Source organism: Lytechinus variegatus, chromosome 14 (genome assembly GCF_018143015.1).
Source record: "Lytechinus variegatus isolate NC3 chromosome 14, Lvar_3.0, whole genome shotgun sequence".
Taxonomy (NCBI): domain Eukaryota; kingdom Metazoa; phylum Echinodermata; class Echinoidea; order Temnopleuroida; family Toxopneustidae; genus Lytechinus; species Lytechinus variegatus.
In genome coordinates, this window is record NC_054753.1 from 32,745,513 (window position 1) to 32,762,979 (window position 17,467).

General features: G+C 35.6%; 1 protein-coding gene across 2 annotated transcripts in view; it reads right to left on the minus strand.

Moving 5' to 3' along the window:
- Positions 1–17,467, minus strand: part of LOC121427212 (rap1 GTPase-activating protein 1-like) — a 59,415-nt gene that overhangs the window by 21,970 nt on the left and 19,978 nt on the right. For both annotated transcript variants that reach the window (XM_041623491.1, XM_041623492.1), the window contains exons 3-5: positions 6,338–6,385; positions 2,300–2,419; positions 1,474–1,761 (exon numbers count right to left, since the gene is read on the minus strand). In XM_041623491.1, coding sequence (XP_041479425.1) covers positions 1,474–1,761; positions 2,300–2,419; positions 6,338–6,385 — 456 coding nt within the window. The remainder of the gene's footprint in view (positions 1–1,473; positions 1,762–2,299; positions 2,420–6,337; positions 6,386–17,467) is intronic.

Sequence of the window (17,467 nt, forward strand, 5' to 3'; positions counted from 1 at the left end):
AATTAATCAGGACCCTAGAATGTTCAGGAGCATTACATTGACTCCATTCTCACTACTGTCCTAATACTAGTTTACTAGAAACTAGTTTAGTGGAAACTAGTTTAACGTGTAATGAGAACGGTCAAAGTGAAGCAATCTTCCAAATCGGTTAAAAAAACACCTTGCGATGTAATTTTGTAGGTCGCTTCGCCTCATTATACTGGTTTTAGCATAAGTAAGGACACAACCGTTCTTTGGGAAGCAATCTTTGCACATTTCGAGCTAGCTCCACACACTGTATGTGGAATGCCTACGCTGCGGTTTCAAGTTTCTCGTGAAACATGCCACCCCACTGAGAGTGTTTCCATGGGAATGCTAGCAAAGCAATCTTCCAAACTGGTTTCCTATACCAGTTTCCAGTAACCCAGTTTTAGAAAGTATAATGAGAACGGTGCCATTGCAACTACTTATGTTAGAACCTGCAAACAACTGCCGAGGGGTTATTAACATTAATTGATACTTGTGAATGATTATACACCCTTGAAATGTGATACTTTGAAGGAAATACTCTTGAGGGTACGCAAGCAATGCGAGGTGGAACAAATGGAAATTATGGTGAAGAGATTTATTTATATTATTATTTCCTCAACATTTCTTTTTATGTGTGTAAATCTGAGAACCAATGAAACCATTACCTGGAAAATTAAGAAACAAGTTAAACTTTAACAGAATGACACACTGACTTGCTCTACTATGAAAAAAAACAAAGGAATTAAATTTCAATTCTGATAAGGTGGTCATTATTATGTATAATGTTTTGAACCACAAAATGTATACCATATTCCCATTGCTAAATTCTGGAAGTACACACTAATTCATAATTGGGAATAAATGTGTACACACTGTCAGCCGAGGCATGCAATCTTTTTGATGTCTCGACTACAAGAAAACAAGGGAGTCCAAAATATCCATAGTTTGTAATAGCTACAGGAAAAGGAGCCCTAAGAGCTGAAAATCAGCAGTGCTTGAAATATCAATTATTTGGCAAAGAATCAGAATAAACTCCGGAATTCCCAATGACTGCACGTTAGTGCCAAAAAACAAAATTCCTTTAAATCCCACTGCCTCTCGATTCATCACTTACAATGCTTTTTAAGGAAACAAGAGATTTCAAGAATAATGTAAAATGGATGAGTTGTGAAGTTTGAGGGTCTTGTGCCCCTCCTAAAGGTTTAGAAGGGGCATCAAGCACATGAAAAATATTAATGAAACGTGTATTTTTGATAGTCCATGCTCCTTCAAGAATGAATAAAGGTCTGGAAATAATTTTAATAATTGCAAAAAAAGCTGCAACCTTTTCAAAAATATGATTTATCTGAAAATAACAGTTTCAAGACAATAGTATCCAGGTAATTGCACTTTTCAACCTCTGAGAATTAAAATGTGTGAATCCACAAGTTAATACTGTGCTTCATAAAACAAATCATAGCATACCTTTCCAAGGAAGTATTTTCTATACATCTGATTACTATCATCAAACTCCAACTGAAGAGGGAATGGAATTGATGAGCATGACGGTGATGGCGAGATATCCCCAACCGCCGACAAACTTCCGTTGAGCGATGACGACGTGACCATACTGCAGGCTTCTTCGTCGAGGCTAGTATCGACATCTTTCTCTGACCTGGTGTCATCTGCATTGAGGGTGATTGATCCATCGAGCCAGTAGCCTCGATCAGTCGGTTGGACTATGGACGGGTAGGGTCCCTCTTTCTTTAATAACTACAAGAAGAATAAAGCAAGAAATCACAATAAAAAACAGTATTTATTTTAACACATAGAGAACAAGATTTCTCAGTTGTAACAGAATATGAAATCTCAGCATAGCACCATATCCTTAGGAAAGGCATTACTCTACATTTGCCAGACTGCAACTATGACAGTGAACCCCAACAGTAAGGTGTCATCAATAGAAAAGTCTATTCTACATTGCGAAAAATGCTTCCGTGGTAATTCCCTCTCACGGTTGAGGAACTTTTTAATGAAGATTAAAGTAAAAATATGTCATTATTTCCAACCCGGCAAGAATCAACAGGGCACTGGAGTTAGGTTTTCTAAATATTTGGGAAGGATTCACTTTTCCCAATGACTCTAATGCTGTCTGGAGCTTCACATCCAGGGAAATTGTATCCAGACATCTTTGGCTGTGCATTTAGAGATTCTCATATGACTATGCCCTACACAAGATTTACTTGTCTAAAATCATGATATCTATTTTATGCACCCTCACATTGAAAAAATCATATGAAGCAATAGTTACCTCTTTGATCTTATCTGTATTTGATTTTTTTGCTTTAACCTTTGGTTTTGGTGAGGGTGAGCTGAAAGAAGGCTGGAGTACGACTGGTAATGAACATCTTTGCTCATCTAATCTATCACTCTGTAAAGAAATCAAACAATGAAAAATTAAACATCAACACAAGAAGTAGATTTGGGAATATTTTACACAAACCTTATTCTACAATCCCACCAATGAAACCAACACTCTGGAACGATTCACATCTATTATGCTCTTTCTACTAATACTGTTTTTTTTTTCACTCTATAACTTGGCCAAACAACATACATTAGAGTTAATTCAATTACTAAAATAAAATATCTCTCATTGCTCAATGTATCACTCAATGGAAAATATCATAATATAATTAATTCATACCTTGGTCACATTTGCTATACGGCGGCCGTACGGCAAGTCGAAAACAGCCATTTTATTTATTTTAATTCAAACCACCTATATGTAGTTGGTACAAAAAAAATGTTAGAACGACTGTTTTCGTCTCGCCGTAGAGCAAATGTGACCAAGGTATTAGTCAAGGGGTAACAGCAGAGTGAAAACATTTAACCCACATAAACTCAGCGTGACTATCTATAATATATTTTCAATGGCAAATTTTAGTATGAAACAGTAATATCCTTTACTCATTTTTTGTATAAAAAGTTTAGCTTACTCTTCAATACATTTGAAATTTTACATATTTTCTATGTTGGCCTGTGAGAACCAACCTAAAGAGATACTCTCCATAAACTAAATACCCAAGGAGAGTCTAAACACCTATATCTCATACTTCTCCTTTATCTTTGTTTAGAATGACTGGAAGCAGATCGCCGCTGACATTGAAGGCTTTGGAATCTTAATGGAGATGATGACAAAACTGCATCATCTTATCTAGTCACTATCGGAAGATGAGTAAGAGAAGTATGATGGGATATTTAGAATGCCATCTTTGATTATTTACTCATCAATATGAACAAGATGTCAAGTGTGGGTTTGTGAAAGCAGAGACAAGCGATGATGAGTAGGTGAATATCTAATGCTACTATAGACACACCAATGAAACTGACCCCAAACCAAGCAATGGTATGTCATTGGTAATAATGTAATTGATTTGGTCGGTCTAGAGGGGTTGGTTCACCAGTGAGACTATAAGTAGCATGAAAGACTGAGAGATAGAATGTAGATGATACAATCAGAGACATACAAGACCTACATTATACATTCAGGTTATGCTGTGTTAGGTCGTGCTCAGGTGCTGCATCAGTATACGGTGTCTCAGAAAAAAAAGGAAAAGTTGTTCCAAATTCAAGTGCCTAAAAATATTGATAATTTTTTTTTCTACTTCACCAAATTTCCCTTGCTCTATTACAAGAGGCTTTAACCAATGAAGCAAGTAGAATTGAAATATTTTGAAAGCCAATAACTAGTAATCCTCAAAACAATGTTAAATTTTTTGTGGAACACCTTGTAACACACCATTTCATGCAGTAATTCCTTTTCTAGATTCTAATAAATTTAAATTATAAATGTACATCATAGCACAACATTAACTGGCATCTTATCAATGACAGAGAAAATTAAAAAGGATTTGACAGATTGATGATATGAAAAATGAAACCACAAGACAATATGAAATTTGAGTTCAGAAAGAGAGAGAGGGGTAGAGAAATAGAGATGTACATAGACAAATTATGATTAATACTGAACATTGCACAATAAATAACACCCACGATTTTGGTCCAAATTGTGCGCAATTCTCCACTGTTGCCAATAGCAACCGTTCATTAATTGCATTCAAATGACTAGAGGTGAAATTTTTCTTTCAATGTCTCCTGAGTCTTCCAGAAAATTTATTGTCCAAATATCACCAGGCGAAATGTGGGGGAATAAAGCACTCTATTTATAGCTGCTAACACACATCAGTGGCTTACAAGAAACTATAGAATGATTGAAACAGGAATGGTGAAGACAAAAATAATCACTGATGAACTTTTCCCCAATAGCGATAGTCTCTGTTTTTACAAGATACTTGCTTTTTATAAAATCTGAATCTTCATTGAAAGTGGTGACTGAATTATTATTAGAAAATGTAAGGCAGACTTGATACAACATGGGTAAAGTAAGGTATAAAGGTAGAATGAGTATTTTTTTTAAGAACTATTTTTAAACAGCACGGTAGCAAAATAAAGTAAAACTAGAGTAAAAAAAAAATAGCAAAAAAAATTGAAAAGAACTGCTGGTGATAGGAAATACAAGAAAAATAGAAGAGGGTGAAAAATATCAAAATAAAGTAAGTGAAAGATCAAGAGAGGAGAGGGGCAAGCAACGAGACTGACCTAGCGGACAAATAATACGCCCAGGGTGATCATAACATCCTTACTTTTCTATAAAATCGATTTAGATGATTTAATTTGATTTCGGTTCCCCCTGAAGGGTTGGGTCCCGCGTGATTCACATTGCAAATTTGTATCGCCTCCGCTGAAAGACAACTTGGCAAATTAATTAATTAGTTCTGGTCTGCTGAAATTCATTACCATGTAATTTGGTGCGATCACCTTCAGGCAACAATAATTCCATCTTTCATGGTGAGTTGAGTAATGAAGAGGATAAAGGGTTTTAATGGTCAGCTGTTGAATGCTTGAGACTCAATTTTATAAATTGGCTTGAGGACTTGGAGGTATGATCAGACCTATGATGTATACACTCAATGATGTAACAGAATAACATAGCAAACATCATCAAAACATTTTCTGGAAATTAGTGATAGAATTTTATAGGAATTACAAATAGTTGATCTCGGTTAAACCTGTTATATTAAAATATTTTGTATGAAAACATTACAATGCCAATAATGTCTTTAATTATCCTTTCTTACTTCTCAAAGAATTATCTTGAATGGAGGAGTGAAATATGCTGGAATTCGATACCAATCTTTATTTCTTAAACAAATTGAACCAGAATACTTAAAATTTGACATTTTATCATTTTCAAGGGCTTGAATACCATTATAAAGAACTAGAATGCTCTATTATATATATTATATTTGACTTTAATTTAGCTTTTATAGAAAAAATACACGAGTATTAACATGAGCTTGAAATGTTGAGAATTATTGTAATTTCTAACAAAGGACACATTACATACTTTCACCAACATGAACACAACTTTTTTACCCTTTGAATTTTTTTATAAAGAGTTTTGAACCGTTGTGTTCAATTGTTTCTGTCAGGATGAAATTACTTGTAAACATGCTAAGCCTTTGGAGTGGATACTGACTGATGTTTGAGAGCTCGCTTGTCTGCACCTAAATACCAATGACTTCTTATTTTAAGAGGATTATTTTGACAAGTTAGTAGCATGGCACCTGCTATCATGTTGACATCATGTTGAACATGGGTGGATTTAAGGGTGTGTTTATGCTTCCATTGCGAGGACAGAATCAGCGATTTCAAATGTCGATTCAAAACGCCGATCGTAAACATGGTTCTGGGAGTGCTGTTTATGCTTAACTTTTCAGAGCAAATCATGATCTCCAGCTGGCTTCGCATTGTAAAGCGAGGTCAAATTGGGCGCGCCTTTTTTCGAAAGTTTTTTTTCCGATTGTTGTTATTACGTGGAGATAAGAATGGAGCAATATGACTGTATTGCCCGCGGATTTTCATCTCACCGGAAGCATGTACCAAATGACGTTATTTAAACACATTAACGATCGTGGTTCTGTTTATGCTTCCCCAGAAAGCCTGATTCTGGTCAAACGACGTTTACAAACGCACCTTTTTGTGAGTTTATGATCGGCGTTTTGAAACAGCGTTTAAATGACAGTAAGCATGGACGCAACCATGTTTTGGACTAACCACGTTTGGAAACGCTGATTCTGGCCTGAAAAGTGGAAGCATAAACATGGCCTTAGAAGCACATATAGGAAGTACATGCACTGCTGAGAGATTGGGAATAGGAAGAGTGAGAAAGGAAAGGGTAAAAGAAAAACAGAAAAATGAACAAATGAAAATACAAATTCCTTACCTGTATCTTTTCGAGGAACTCAAAGAAATCTAATTCTGCATCGTTTTTCTGAAAAATAAAATGAAAATTATACGATTACTTTTGATATCAGCATTTTATGCAAAATACTAATGTCTAGAGTGAGTCTATGAAAATTTTGATGCTTTTTATAAGTAAAAGGATAAAGAATACATAGTTTAATACAAGATTGAATTACATATTTATCCAAGGTTGCAAGAATGTTTGTGATAAGAAAGTCGGGCCTACAAATACAATGGGTGGCAGGAGAAAATTTTCATATTTCAATACCGTATCTGACCAATGTTGCTAGTCATTATTACAAGAAACTGATCTAGTTATGGTAGATATCAACATGCAGAATAAATTATCAGGTACTTGAGGCATGGATAATGAAAAACAGGTATTGTGCCTTTAATAAAATTCATGAAGCAAATATTATGCAACATTGGATTAAAGGCATTTTTACAAGGTAGGAGACAGGCACCAAAACAAAGACATTCATTGAGAGAAATAAAAAAAATGCCTGACTTCAGGAATCTTGTATATGATTGCACTCTCTTGACCAACAGAGTCAGGATGTAAACAAAGAATACTTCATTACATTTTGTTCTTGAATGATGATTACTTGCACATGAGTAAAACCAAGAAATCTCAAACATCTAGAGAATGGTTCACCAAGGAGTGGGTCAAGCTTCTCGATACCGCACCCATTCACACAATGCAATTTATTGAATTACAAAATAATACTGCTTTACTACTACCAGCATATGTTTTCTTAATGAGACTAATTAACTTGATAGTGCAGTGCATACCATTATTATCTCTTTCTCAAGACATTGTTTGTTGGTATAAACTTCTTATATTTTTTCTTTGATCTTTCTCCTAGTGTAAACAGGTTGCGATCAATGGTTTATTCATAGGCTATGGATAAATGAGTGGTCAAGTTAAAAAAAAAAACACTAGTCGACTGGTCTTCTGGAAAGCTGGCTGGCGTCAGGTCTTGAAAGCCAAACAGGCAGCATGCTAGTCTGGTATTTTCCAGTAGTGATTATGATGCTCCAAACACTTATGCTTTTCACACTGCATTCATTTCCTTGAACCCATTCTATTTTTTACAATGTCTTTCTTAAACCCATTCTATTTGCTGAGCCGGGGTTGACGCCTAAACCCCAGACTATTCAAAGGTCATGAACATTGATGATTTGGCCACACAGCGTGTGATTAACATGCAATTTCGACTTCTGTGATAGGCTATTAATGCTTAGCGCCACTTTTACTGAGACCGGTTTCGTTTCACACTGCATCTCTTAGCACCGAAATTACCCTGCTTTTTAGCAGGGCCAGATATAGTACCGTAAATTATCCTTGCTAGAACCGAGGTGGACTAAGCTAAACCCCGGGATATTGATGGGGCTAAGTACCACCCCCCTGAGCCCCACCTATTTTCCAGAGTTAAGGAAAAAAATGTGCAGTGTGAAAAGCATATTAGCATTTGGTGCAATCAATATTGCAGATAATGAAGAAGTTGATTTTCTCTTTAAACATAATCTGAAATGAAATTTGATGTGCCCAAGCTTCACTTCCTAGAAGAGAGTTAGGCCTACACAACAGTGACACGTTTCTTATTTCTTAATTAAGGACATCATCAACACCATTCATTTACTTTTCAAGCACATGTTTCCATAATTTCATTCAATGAAGAAAGGAATGTTGGCTCTTATCTGCTCCTGGCTCATCAAAAAGCCACAATGTCTGGAGGTCTACTTAAAAATGCTAATTTTCAAGACATGGTCCCAATGTTATCTAACTAAAAACAAACTTATCAATGAAGTCTGACTAACTCCCTCTTCCCTGAAACCATCATGGCCGATGATTTCAAACTGTTATTTACACAGAAGATAATTATGAGTACATAGCATCATCCGTCATCCCATGTCACCCACCCCCTCTCCCCACCAGCCAATGAAAAAAAGGGGCAATATATATTCTGATCTGCGCAATAAATAGAATTGAATAGAATAAATAAACCCATTGTTCCTTATAATACAAGTTACAACAGTATTGTATTACTGATTTTAAAGGTCCATCTGCACAGTATTACCTCCAAGAAGGATTGCATACTAAGACCAGAACTTCCTTGCACCCCCACGATTGTTAAAACACACCATATAAGATCTGAACTTTCAGACTACAAGATAGGAATGGAAATTATGTCTTAAATTTACATTACAATATAATGCCTATAGTCTGTGCCTGCAGACTCATTCTTGGTTTTGAGAAGCCACTGAATATACTATATAAGCCTAGATGAAAAATTCAAGTCAAGAAGTTAGTACAAACTAATACTAGGTCTATGAATGCTGCAAGATTTTAAAATACATGTCAGGCAACCATGCTATACCTTCAGGAAAGCAAGGGAGATATTATAGAACGGGTTGAGTTAGGATGACGTTTTTTATGTTTTTTTTATTTTTGGAATGACATAACAATGCACCTGTCTCGTTGCATAATCCAATGAAAGCAACTTTTGCTCCTTTTTTGGAAGCCCCACGATATGGTAGACAGTGAAGTCAGAGACAGGCATCTTCTTATGATGTTTCATTCTGGCTTCCACATCGTAAAAATAAAATCTTCTGCACTGAAAATGGTTGTTATTTGAAAGTTATGTAACTCAACAATGAACCTGCTGTCAAACAGGAAATGGGCTGTGTTCTTAGGAAGTGATGATGAAAGAGAGAGGAGGGGGAGAAGGACAGGAGAGAAAGGAATAAAAGGAAGAGTGATACAGAGAAAGAATGAGAATGTGGATAGAAAGAGACAGATAGACAGAGTGAGAAGAACAAGAGGGGAGGGAGTCACAGAGGGCGGTGCTGCACCATCCCGAGTTTGTCCAATCTCGAGATTTTAGCCCGATCGGCTCTCTTCGCGATTAATCTCGAGATTCAAGAAACCCTGTCTCCACCATCGCAAAAAGAGCGATTCTTGCTTGAGCGAGGCATCAATGCATTATGGTCCCATACCATGAAAAAATAATCCTGAGTGCGTCTGCACCTACGAATTAGCGCGATAATTCATAAAATAGCACGCTATTATGCAAATAATCCCAAGCTGACTTGGGATTGCAATCTCGAGATTAATCCTACGAACTAGCGCGATACTTGCGTCTCCATTGCAAATAATCTTGAGATTGTTCAGATTGGGATAATTTGCCGGATCAGAAATAACTCGCTTATTCAAAAACTCGGGATGGTGCAGAGGGCCCTAATGAGAGAGAGAGAGTGGGAGATGGGGGGGGGGGGTAGGCTTCCATCATCTCAAGGACAATGAGATGGAAAAAGTCCAATTAACAATTGGCCAGTATCATCTGTGATAATCAAAAACATTCACCATCCAGACTCCATAATAAAGCACACACTATCTGATGAAGATAACCTGGCTCTAGTCTAACCCAGACAAACATTTGATATAAAGTTATTTGGTCCAACAAGGAAAGTGGCCTAGTTCCATGGTCCTATCATACCATAGATCTACAATGAATACCATTTCCATGTCCAATATGCTACCATCTAACAAAAGTGTATTACATCAAATGAAAATATCATTCTAAAGAAATTTGTGATATTTGGTAAATTTGTGTACAGGGGAATAAATTACTAATCATGGCTAATGTTGAATAGTTTTCAACTTTGTACTGGACAGGCCTCCACTGTATGCATGCATGATCTTGGGCAGAATAAAACTTTTTTGTACCCTTTCCCAAGTTCCCAACAAAAGGTAAGCCAGTCCTGGGCAAACCAAAAACGATTTGGTTGACTTGGCCAAAAATCATCAATTTGACTCTTTTACATCAAGATTTTGTGTTCTAACAGGGTCTTGAAAGATTTTAATATGGATCAGAGTTATCATCAGAGATCATTTTATAAAATAGGCCTACTTTGATTTGCAAAGGTCTTCACTTCAATTGGCCCTAGTCAAGCCTATGATGTAGGATAAAAGCCAAATAAATGATGCAAGAACGGGTAAAGGCCTAATAGCTACCTGCCAAATGTAATCAAATCATGTTAGAAAACTTAAAATTGGTTTTCAAAAGTATGGGGGTTTGATAATTATTTCACAATACATGATATGAGCCAGACAATGTCAATTTGCTCCAACTGATGTCTGACATACTCTACCTGATGAATTCTATGTGCTAAATCCTGCGGTTCCCACAAATTACTGCTAATTAAGGATTGACCACAGGCTTGGTTGAGGCTAAGCATGTGCTTCATAAATAGTAATGATTGGTTTCTGTAAACCAATGCTACAACAATGGTCCCCTAAAAATGTATTTTCCCCTAAATTGCTATTTTCATAAACCAAAATTGTTAGAAGTTTGAAAAATATGACTTTTGTATGGCTTCTATAGCCTTCTAAGCCAATAGTGAAGATGTCAGTGTGATTAAGATCAAGGGAATACAAGTGATCATTTTTAAATAAACATTCAATAATGAATAATTATAAGGCTTATCATAATATAGCACTCTGTATGAACGTGATAGTGAAATGAAAAAAAAATCAGGGTACAATATTTGAAATGATTGATGTTTTATAGGAAAAACAAAATGTGATTTATTTTGGTATGGCTTTCATTTCAATGAATCTTGTGACCTAATGACTCTACCAGGTTTCTCTTCAGAAATCTACCCCCAGTCTCACAAGTGAATATGATTGATCCAATTAATCTAAATGATGGAAAGTAAGCAGATATATATATTTTTTTAAGGTTAGGCACTATTATCCATTTTCAACAAGATTGTTGACGTAGATGGACAAAGACATTGTGTGAGTATTTCTTAAGGACATGATTGGAAAGGGCATTTGCATTCTATACAATGGTATCACTGCTCCCTTTTTCTAGATTCAATCACACTTGGACACACTTACCATATGGCTATTCATATTATGATCTGCTTCATAGCTTATAATGACAAATATCCTTGACCGGAATTCTTAATTTTCCTGAAAATCTCTCTAAAAAAAAAACATGGCCTGACTACCTAACATCCTCTAATACATTTCCTTTCATCATCTCATATATAACCTCACTGAGAAACAACACAGATATATCAGAAAAAACAATGAAATAAGATTATCACATTTCTGAAAGAAAATTGAATAGGTCTAAAATCTTAGATAAATTTTTATTGTCTCAATGGCTTCAACAATTGTCATACATAATCATCAATTTAGTATTTCCAACTAAATAAATAAACATCAGAAAACCTAATATGATTATGAAATTTCTGAATGAAAATTAGAAGCCAAAATCTTCCATTTTTCAAAACTATTGGATCTATCAACTACCACATGATCCCAAAATTATTTCTGACTGAATAAATTAAATATGTCCTGTAGGTCTATTGTTCTTTTTAAACTAAGACTTTAATAATATATCAAACTTAGGACAGAATAAATTGAAAAGCACTTTGATACATCCCTTCAAATATTCAACTCAGTTTGAAGTATTTTATTTTAAGGATTTCTCAGTATCTTTCTAATCAGTTTCTTTGTTGGACGTCAGGAAGTCAACATTTGGACTCATCAATCACTACTGTGTTGAGATAAGGGAGATTTTCTTTAAGAGGGAATATTTCCAGGACAAAATAATTACATTTTTACTTCAAATTGAGCATGATTTTAAAAATCCTCTTAAAGCTCCTCACACACAGTGTCTAAGTAGATGATTGTCTCTGATGAAATGACTAAGGGTGTGTTCAATGTCAGTTTCAAAATTTAAACAACATGAAACGTGATTGAAAACGTGGTTACAAAACGCAGATATAATGAGAAACAAAGGGTGTGTTTTATGTCCACTATTCCCAGTCGTAAAAGTAAACATCTTTCAAATAACGATTCAGGAGGAAAATATTAACGTTGAAAAAGATGCGTTTGTAAACCTGATCAGCACTAATTTACAACCTTGAGCATCGCCAATCCGACATTGAACACAATTGCGTGTTCAACGTCTTTGAATTTGCTCTCGTCGTGGAAGCCTACACAAACAGGTGCTAGAACTGACCTTATTTGTGATGGGTCAAACTGAGCACTAAAGCTGCGCGAATTATTTAAAGCGGGAAATTTAAGAATGATCAACATATAAACGGCTTTATATTTTTGACACTGAACGGTGCACCGCTGATCATGTTTGTGTTCAGTGTTTTGAGTTTTCAATCATGATTCATGTTGCTGTTTAAATTTGAAAATCAACATTGAACACACCCTGATTTAATTCTTGATTTTGTCTGGGTTTTAGTGAATGGAGATAATGGAAGTCTGATCAAGTCTCCAAACGGTTCAAAACAAAATAGATCAGACTGGTAAATGCTCCACATCCTGTGCCTAAAACTCAGCAATTTACGTCTCTCAAGTCACATTACAAGGCTCATTTATACTGCTAAATGCTACAAATTATATGAATGTCACATACGGTTTTCAGGATGTGTTATTTGAACATGATGATATAATATTCGCTATTCATGTGTATACGCAGTAGCCTACTATGCAAAGCAACTTCAGACAAAAGTGGTCATCAATCTCGCGGTCAACAATCTCTCGAGTTGGCTAACTTTCAGTGCAAAATGCTCCCATTTTAACTATTTGTCTGTCTATATGGCTAATGACACAATCAGTCTGAAATTGATTCAAATTCAAACTGTCAGATGAATAAGACAATGAATTCATTCATCAAGCTGTCAAATCACCTCACACTTAAATCAACAATACAAGCAAAACGAACAGAGATGCTATTGGCCTATAAAGTATTAGATTCAGTATATACTTTACTTAGGCCTACTTGGTTCATTCTTAAAACAAATTCTAGCTTATTTCTGTGTTTCAAATTGATAATCATTTAATTACACCAAACTCAGCTATCTAATATCATGATCTAAGCATTCTCAGACAAAAAGTGTTTTCTCTGAATTATTCATATCCCCTAACAACCTAGAAACAAAATAATTCATTTTTACATTTGCGTTTAACTATTTTGTCAAAATCTGAATTTTGTCACATAAGTACAATTGTAAGCAAACCAGATGATCACTTCTAATTTTCATAACTAACAGAAAGCCTATATTATAGAGATATTCATAAAGTTTCTGATTACCTCCTTATCAAATGACCTTACATTTCAAAACCATTCAACTCTAATCATGTAAGTTTATTACTTCCTCTATACAGAGCCAGCATGAATTATCAATTTGATCACCTGTTTTCAAATTGCACAGGTGAACAATGTGGGCCAGCTAAATAGGGTCGTCTGCACAAGCCCGAGTTTAGCTATTTCTGATTCGGCAAATTATGCCAATCTGAACAATCTCGTGATTTGCAATGGAGACGCAATTATCGTGCTAGTTCGCTGGATTAATCTCGAGATTGTAATCCCAAGTCAACTTGGGTTTATTTGCAAAATAGCGCACTATTTAATGGATTTTCCCGCTAATTTGCAAAGTGCAGACGCACTCAGGATTATTTATTCATGGCGTCAGACCATAACGCATTGTTGCCTTGTTCGAGCTTGAATCGCTCTTCTTGCCATGGTGGAGACGGGGTTTCTTGAATCTCGAGATAAATCGTGAAGAGGGCTCATAGGGCTAAAATCTTGAGATTGAGCAAACTCTGGCTGGTGCAGCACCGCCTCGTGAGAGCTTGCATTGGGGTTACAATTGTGAGACTGTTGAGTTTGTTTGGAACAGTGAATCAGTTCATTTTTCATAAGTCAGAATGAATAAATTAACTTGTAGGACTACAATCATTAAATTATTCTTGCTCATTTGATTGTAAAACCATGAAGCTTCCATTTGAAGTTGGTTGATACAATATATTCTTAATGCACAGGTTCATATCAAACCAATGAAAAAGAAAAACATGTATAGAAAGTAATAAACATTCCATACCTTGCTAAATCTAGCTAAAAAGAAACCAGATGAAATGCATAGGCCTACTGGTATACATGTACAAACTAGTTGCAAAATGAGACTAGAATTTAATTCGTCATGCGGACGAATTAGGTGGTCTGTCTTTATTATTGCCATCATGATCACTATTACCATGTTCATGCAGATCAATGTGATCTTCATGATGACAACTGAATGTTGATTATGGATAGAATGCTTGTGAAAGACGGGAGATGATAAAGCACTATAAAAGGGTCTCTTTGATGTATGACAATACATGTGATATGAAAAAAAGTAATTATAATCTGTTTTATCTTGCTAAATTTTAACTTTCGTACCTTTAAATTATCATAAAAGATCTTGTACGAGATGGTAAAAAGAAAAAAAAATGAAAAAAAAATCATCTTGTTTACCCCAGGATTCGAACCTGCGCCCCCGAGAAAGCAAGTCAAATGCGTTATCCATTGAGCCAGGATATTCCACATAGAGATTACACGTAAGCAAATTTGAGAATTACAATTCCAATTTTGCAAGCGAAATACGGGCATGATCCCGGCATCTGATCAAAAAATGGAGGGCATATTTTCGAAAGCTTAGAATCTCGGCTACAACATACTAAAAGCTCAGGGAAAACTGACAAGAAACAATGGAGATATAGCTCACGAAATAGAGGAATGTCGAATCTAGTTTTGAGAAAAGGTCATGTCCCATAGAGATTACACGCAAAATACATGTGATATGAAAAAAGTAATTATAATCTGTTTTATCTTGCTAAATTTAAACTTTTATACCTTTAAATTATCATAAAGGATCATGTAAGAAGCGGCAAAAAGAAAAAAAAGTGAAAAAAAATTCATCTTGTTCACCCCAGGACTCGAACCCGCGCCCTTTAGAAAGCAGTCAAAGCCACGATATTCCCCATAGAGAATACACGTAAGCAATTTTGAGAATTACAAGTCCAATTTTGCAAGCGAAATACAGGCATGATCCTGGCATCTGATCAAAAAATGAAGGGCACATTGCGAAAGCTTAGAATCTCAGCTACAACATACTCAAAGCTCAGGGAAAACTGACAAGAAAAAATGGAGATATGGCTCACGAAATAGAGGAATGTCGAATATAGTTTTGAGAAAAGGTCATGTCCCATAGAGATTACACGCAAAATACATGTGATATGAAAAAAAGTAATTATAATCTGTTTTATCTTGCTAAATTTAAACTTTTATACCTTTAAATTATCATAAAGGATCATGTAAGAAGTGGCAAAAAGAAAAAAAAAGTGAAAAAAAAAATTCATCTTGTTCACCCCAGGACTCGAACCCGCGCCCTTTAGAAAGCAGTCAAAGCCACGATATTCCCCATAGAGAATACACGTAAGCAATTTTGAGAATTACAAGTCCAATTTTGCAAGTGAAATACGGGCATGATCCCGGCATCTGATCAAAAAATGAAGGGCACACTTCCGAAAGCTTAGAATCTCAGCTACAACATACTAAAAGCTTAAAGAAAACTGACAAGAAAAAATGGAGATATGGCTCACGAAATAGAGGAATGTCGAATCTGGTTTTGAGAAAAAGTCATGTCCCATAGAGATTACACGCAAAATGAGGAAAAATGACATGCCTCTTTTCATCGCTGTTTTACGCAATGATGCGTTTCTCAAAACGAATATTCATGTTTACTAAGGAGAAAGAGTACATTCTAAACTACAACATATCGAAATCTGGGCGAAAAATGATGTATATTCGAGAAGTTACAACCAAATTTGCATAAATTTGATGACGTCATTTTTGAAAAAATGAAATTTTTAGTTTAGGCGCCATTTTGATGACGTCACGATATAATTTAGGGACAATGGTGACATGAAATCACATCTACAACTCATACTCTATCGATATATGAAAAAAAAATTGGGGGTCAATGGACTATTTAAAGAGCTACAGTGGATTTGCAATAGGCATGTTTTTGCCCATATATGGCCTATAGTGAGAGCTCGCGCGCACACGTGCTGCAAACTTTAACGGGTGTTAATTTCGTTATTAATGGTCGTAGAAGGTTGATCAAGGTATCAAATTGTTCAGAATTTTATTATCAATGAAATGATGTAAAAAAAACGGTGTTTCTGCGTTGCGTTATGGCGTTACGCGCGGAAACGCGCACGCATGCGTGCGCGCGCGCAAATTTTTGAAATGCTTAGAATGACCTGAAACGTACTCTCGTTTGGTCAAAAAGTGATTTTGAGCATTTTTAAATTTTGACGCGCGCGTACGCGCGCGTCGTGACCTTTAGGTGACCTTTAATGACATGACCTGATGACTCTTGACCTGAAGTTGATGTGATGTAAATTTGATTGATTTCTGATAATTAATAATGGAGATATGATTGATAATGTGATTTTACAAAATGGCGCCTAGATGACGTCATCATGACCTGATGATCTTGAAAAGCTTATTTTGACGTGTCCATGACAGATCCTATAGATGACATGAAATTCAATGAAATTGATCAAGTCTATTTTGAGATAACTTGGCGACAAAAAAATCGTTAAAAATAAAGAAAGAAAGAAGAAAATTCTGACGAAATTAAGAGGTGATCTGTCAAAGACAGACCACCTAAAAATATGGGGTGGGGGGTTGACAAAAATGATCCCACCCTCCAAAAGTGCAAATATACTGGTATGGTTGTAGCCACATAGTAAAGGGGAACAAAATTTCTCTGCTTTTTACCAAGCCAGCATGTGAAGCAAAGCCTTGGAAACTCAAGCATCCAACCAAATGGCTTGACGTTAAAACCTTGGAAATCTCTCTTGAATACCCCTCCATGATCTTGAAAAGTCATATGAATTCTTGAGTTGTCATTCTTTGAACATGTCAAATCCTAAACACTAACATGGTTGTTCTTCTATCTACTTTATTGCTCAATAAATGACTGAATAGCAGATGGGGGAGAAGGGGAGCAATAAACTCATGCAGAGATTGAAGTCATACACTGTGTCTGGTGTGATGGTGCTATCAGCATCATATGCTTCCAACTCCCTACAATCCTTTACCCTGTAGAACATTACAGGATTAATTACACCAACAATAACCAAGTAAGTCTTTTTTTCAAAGTCACAGAGCTAATGTGAACTAATTCATGATTAAAAAACAGTACCTAAGATTTAAAACTTCTTGTTTACAATGATTCATAAAGA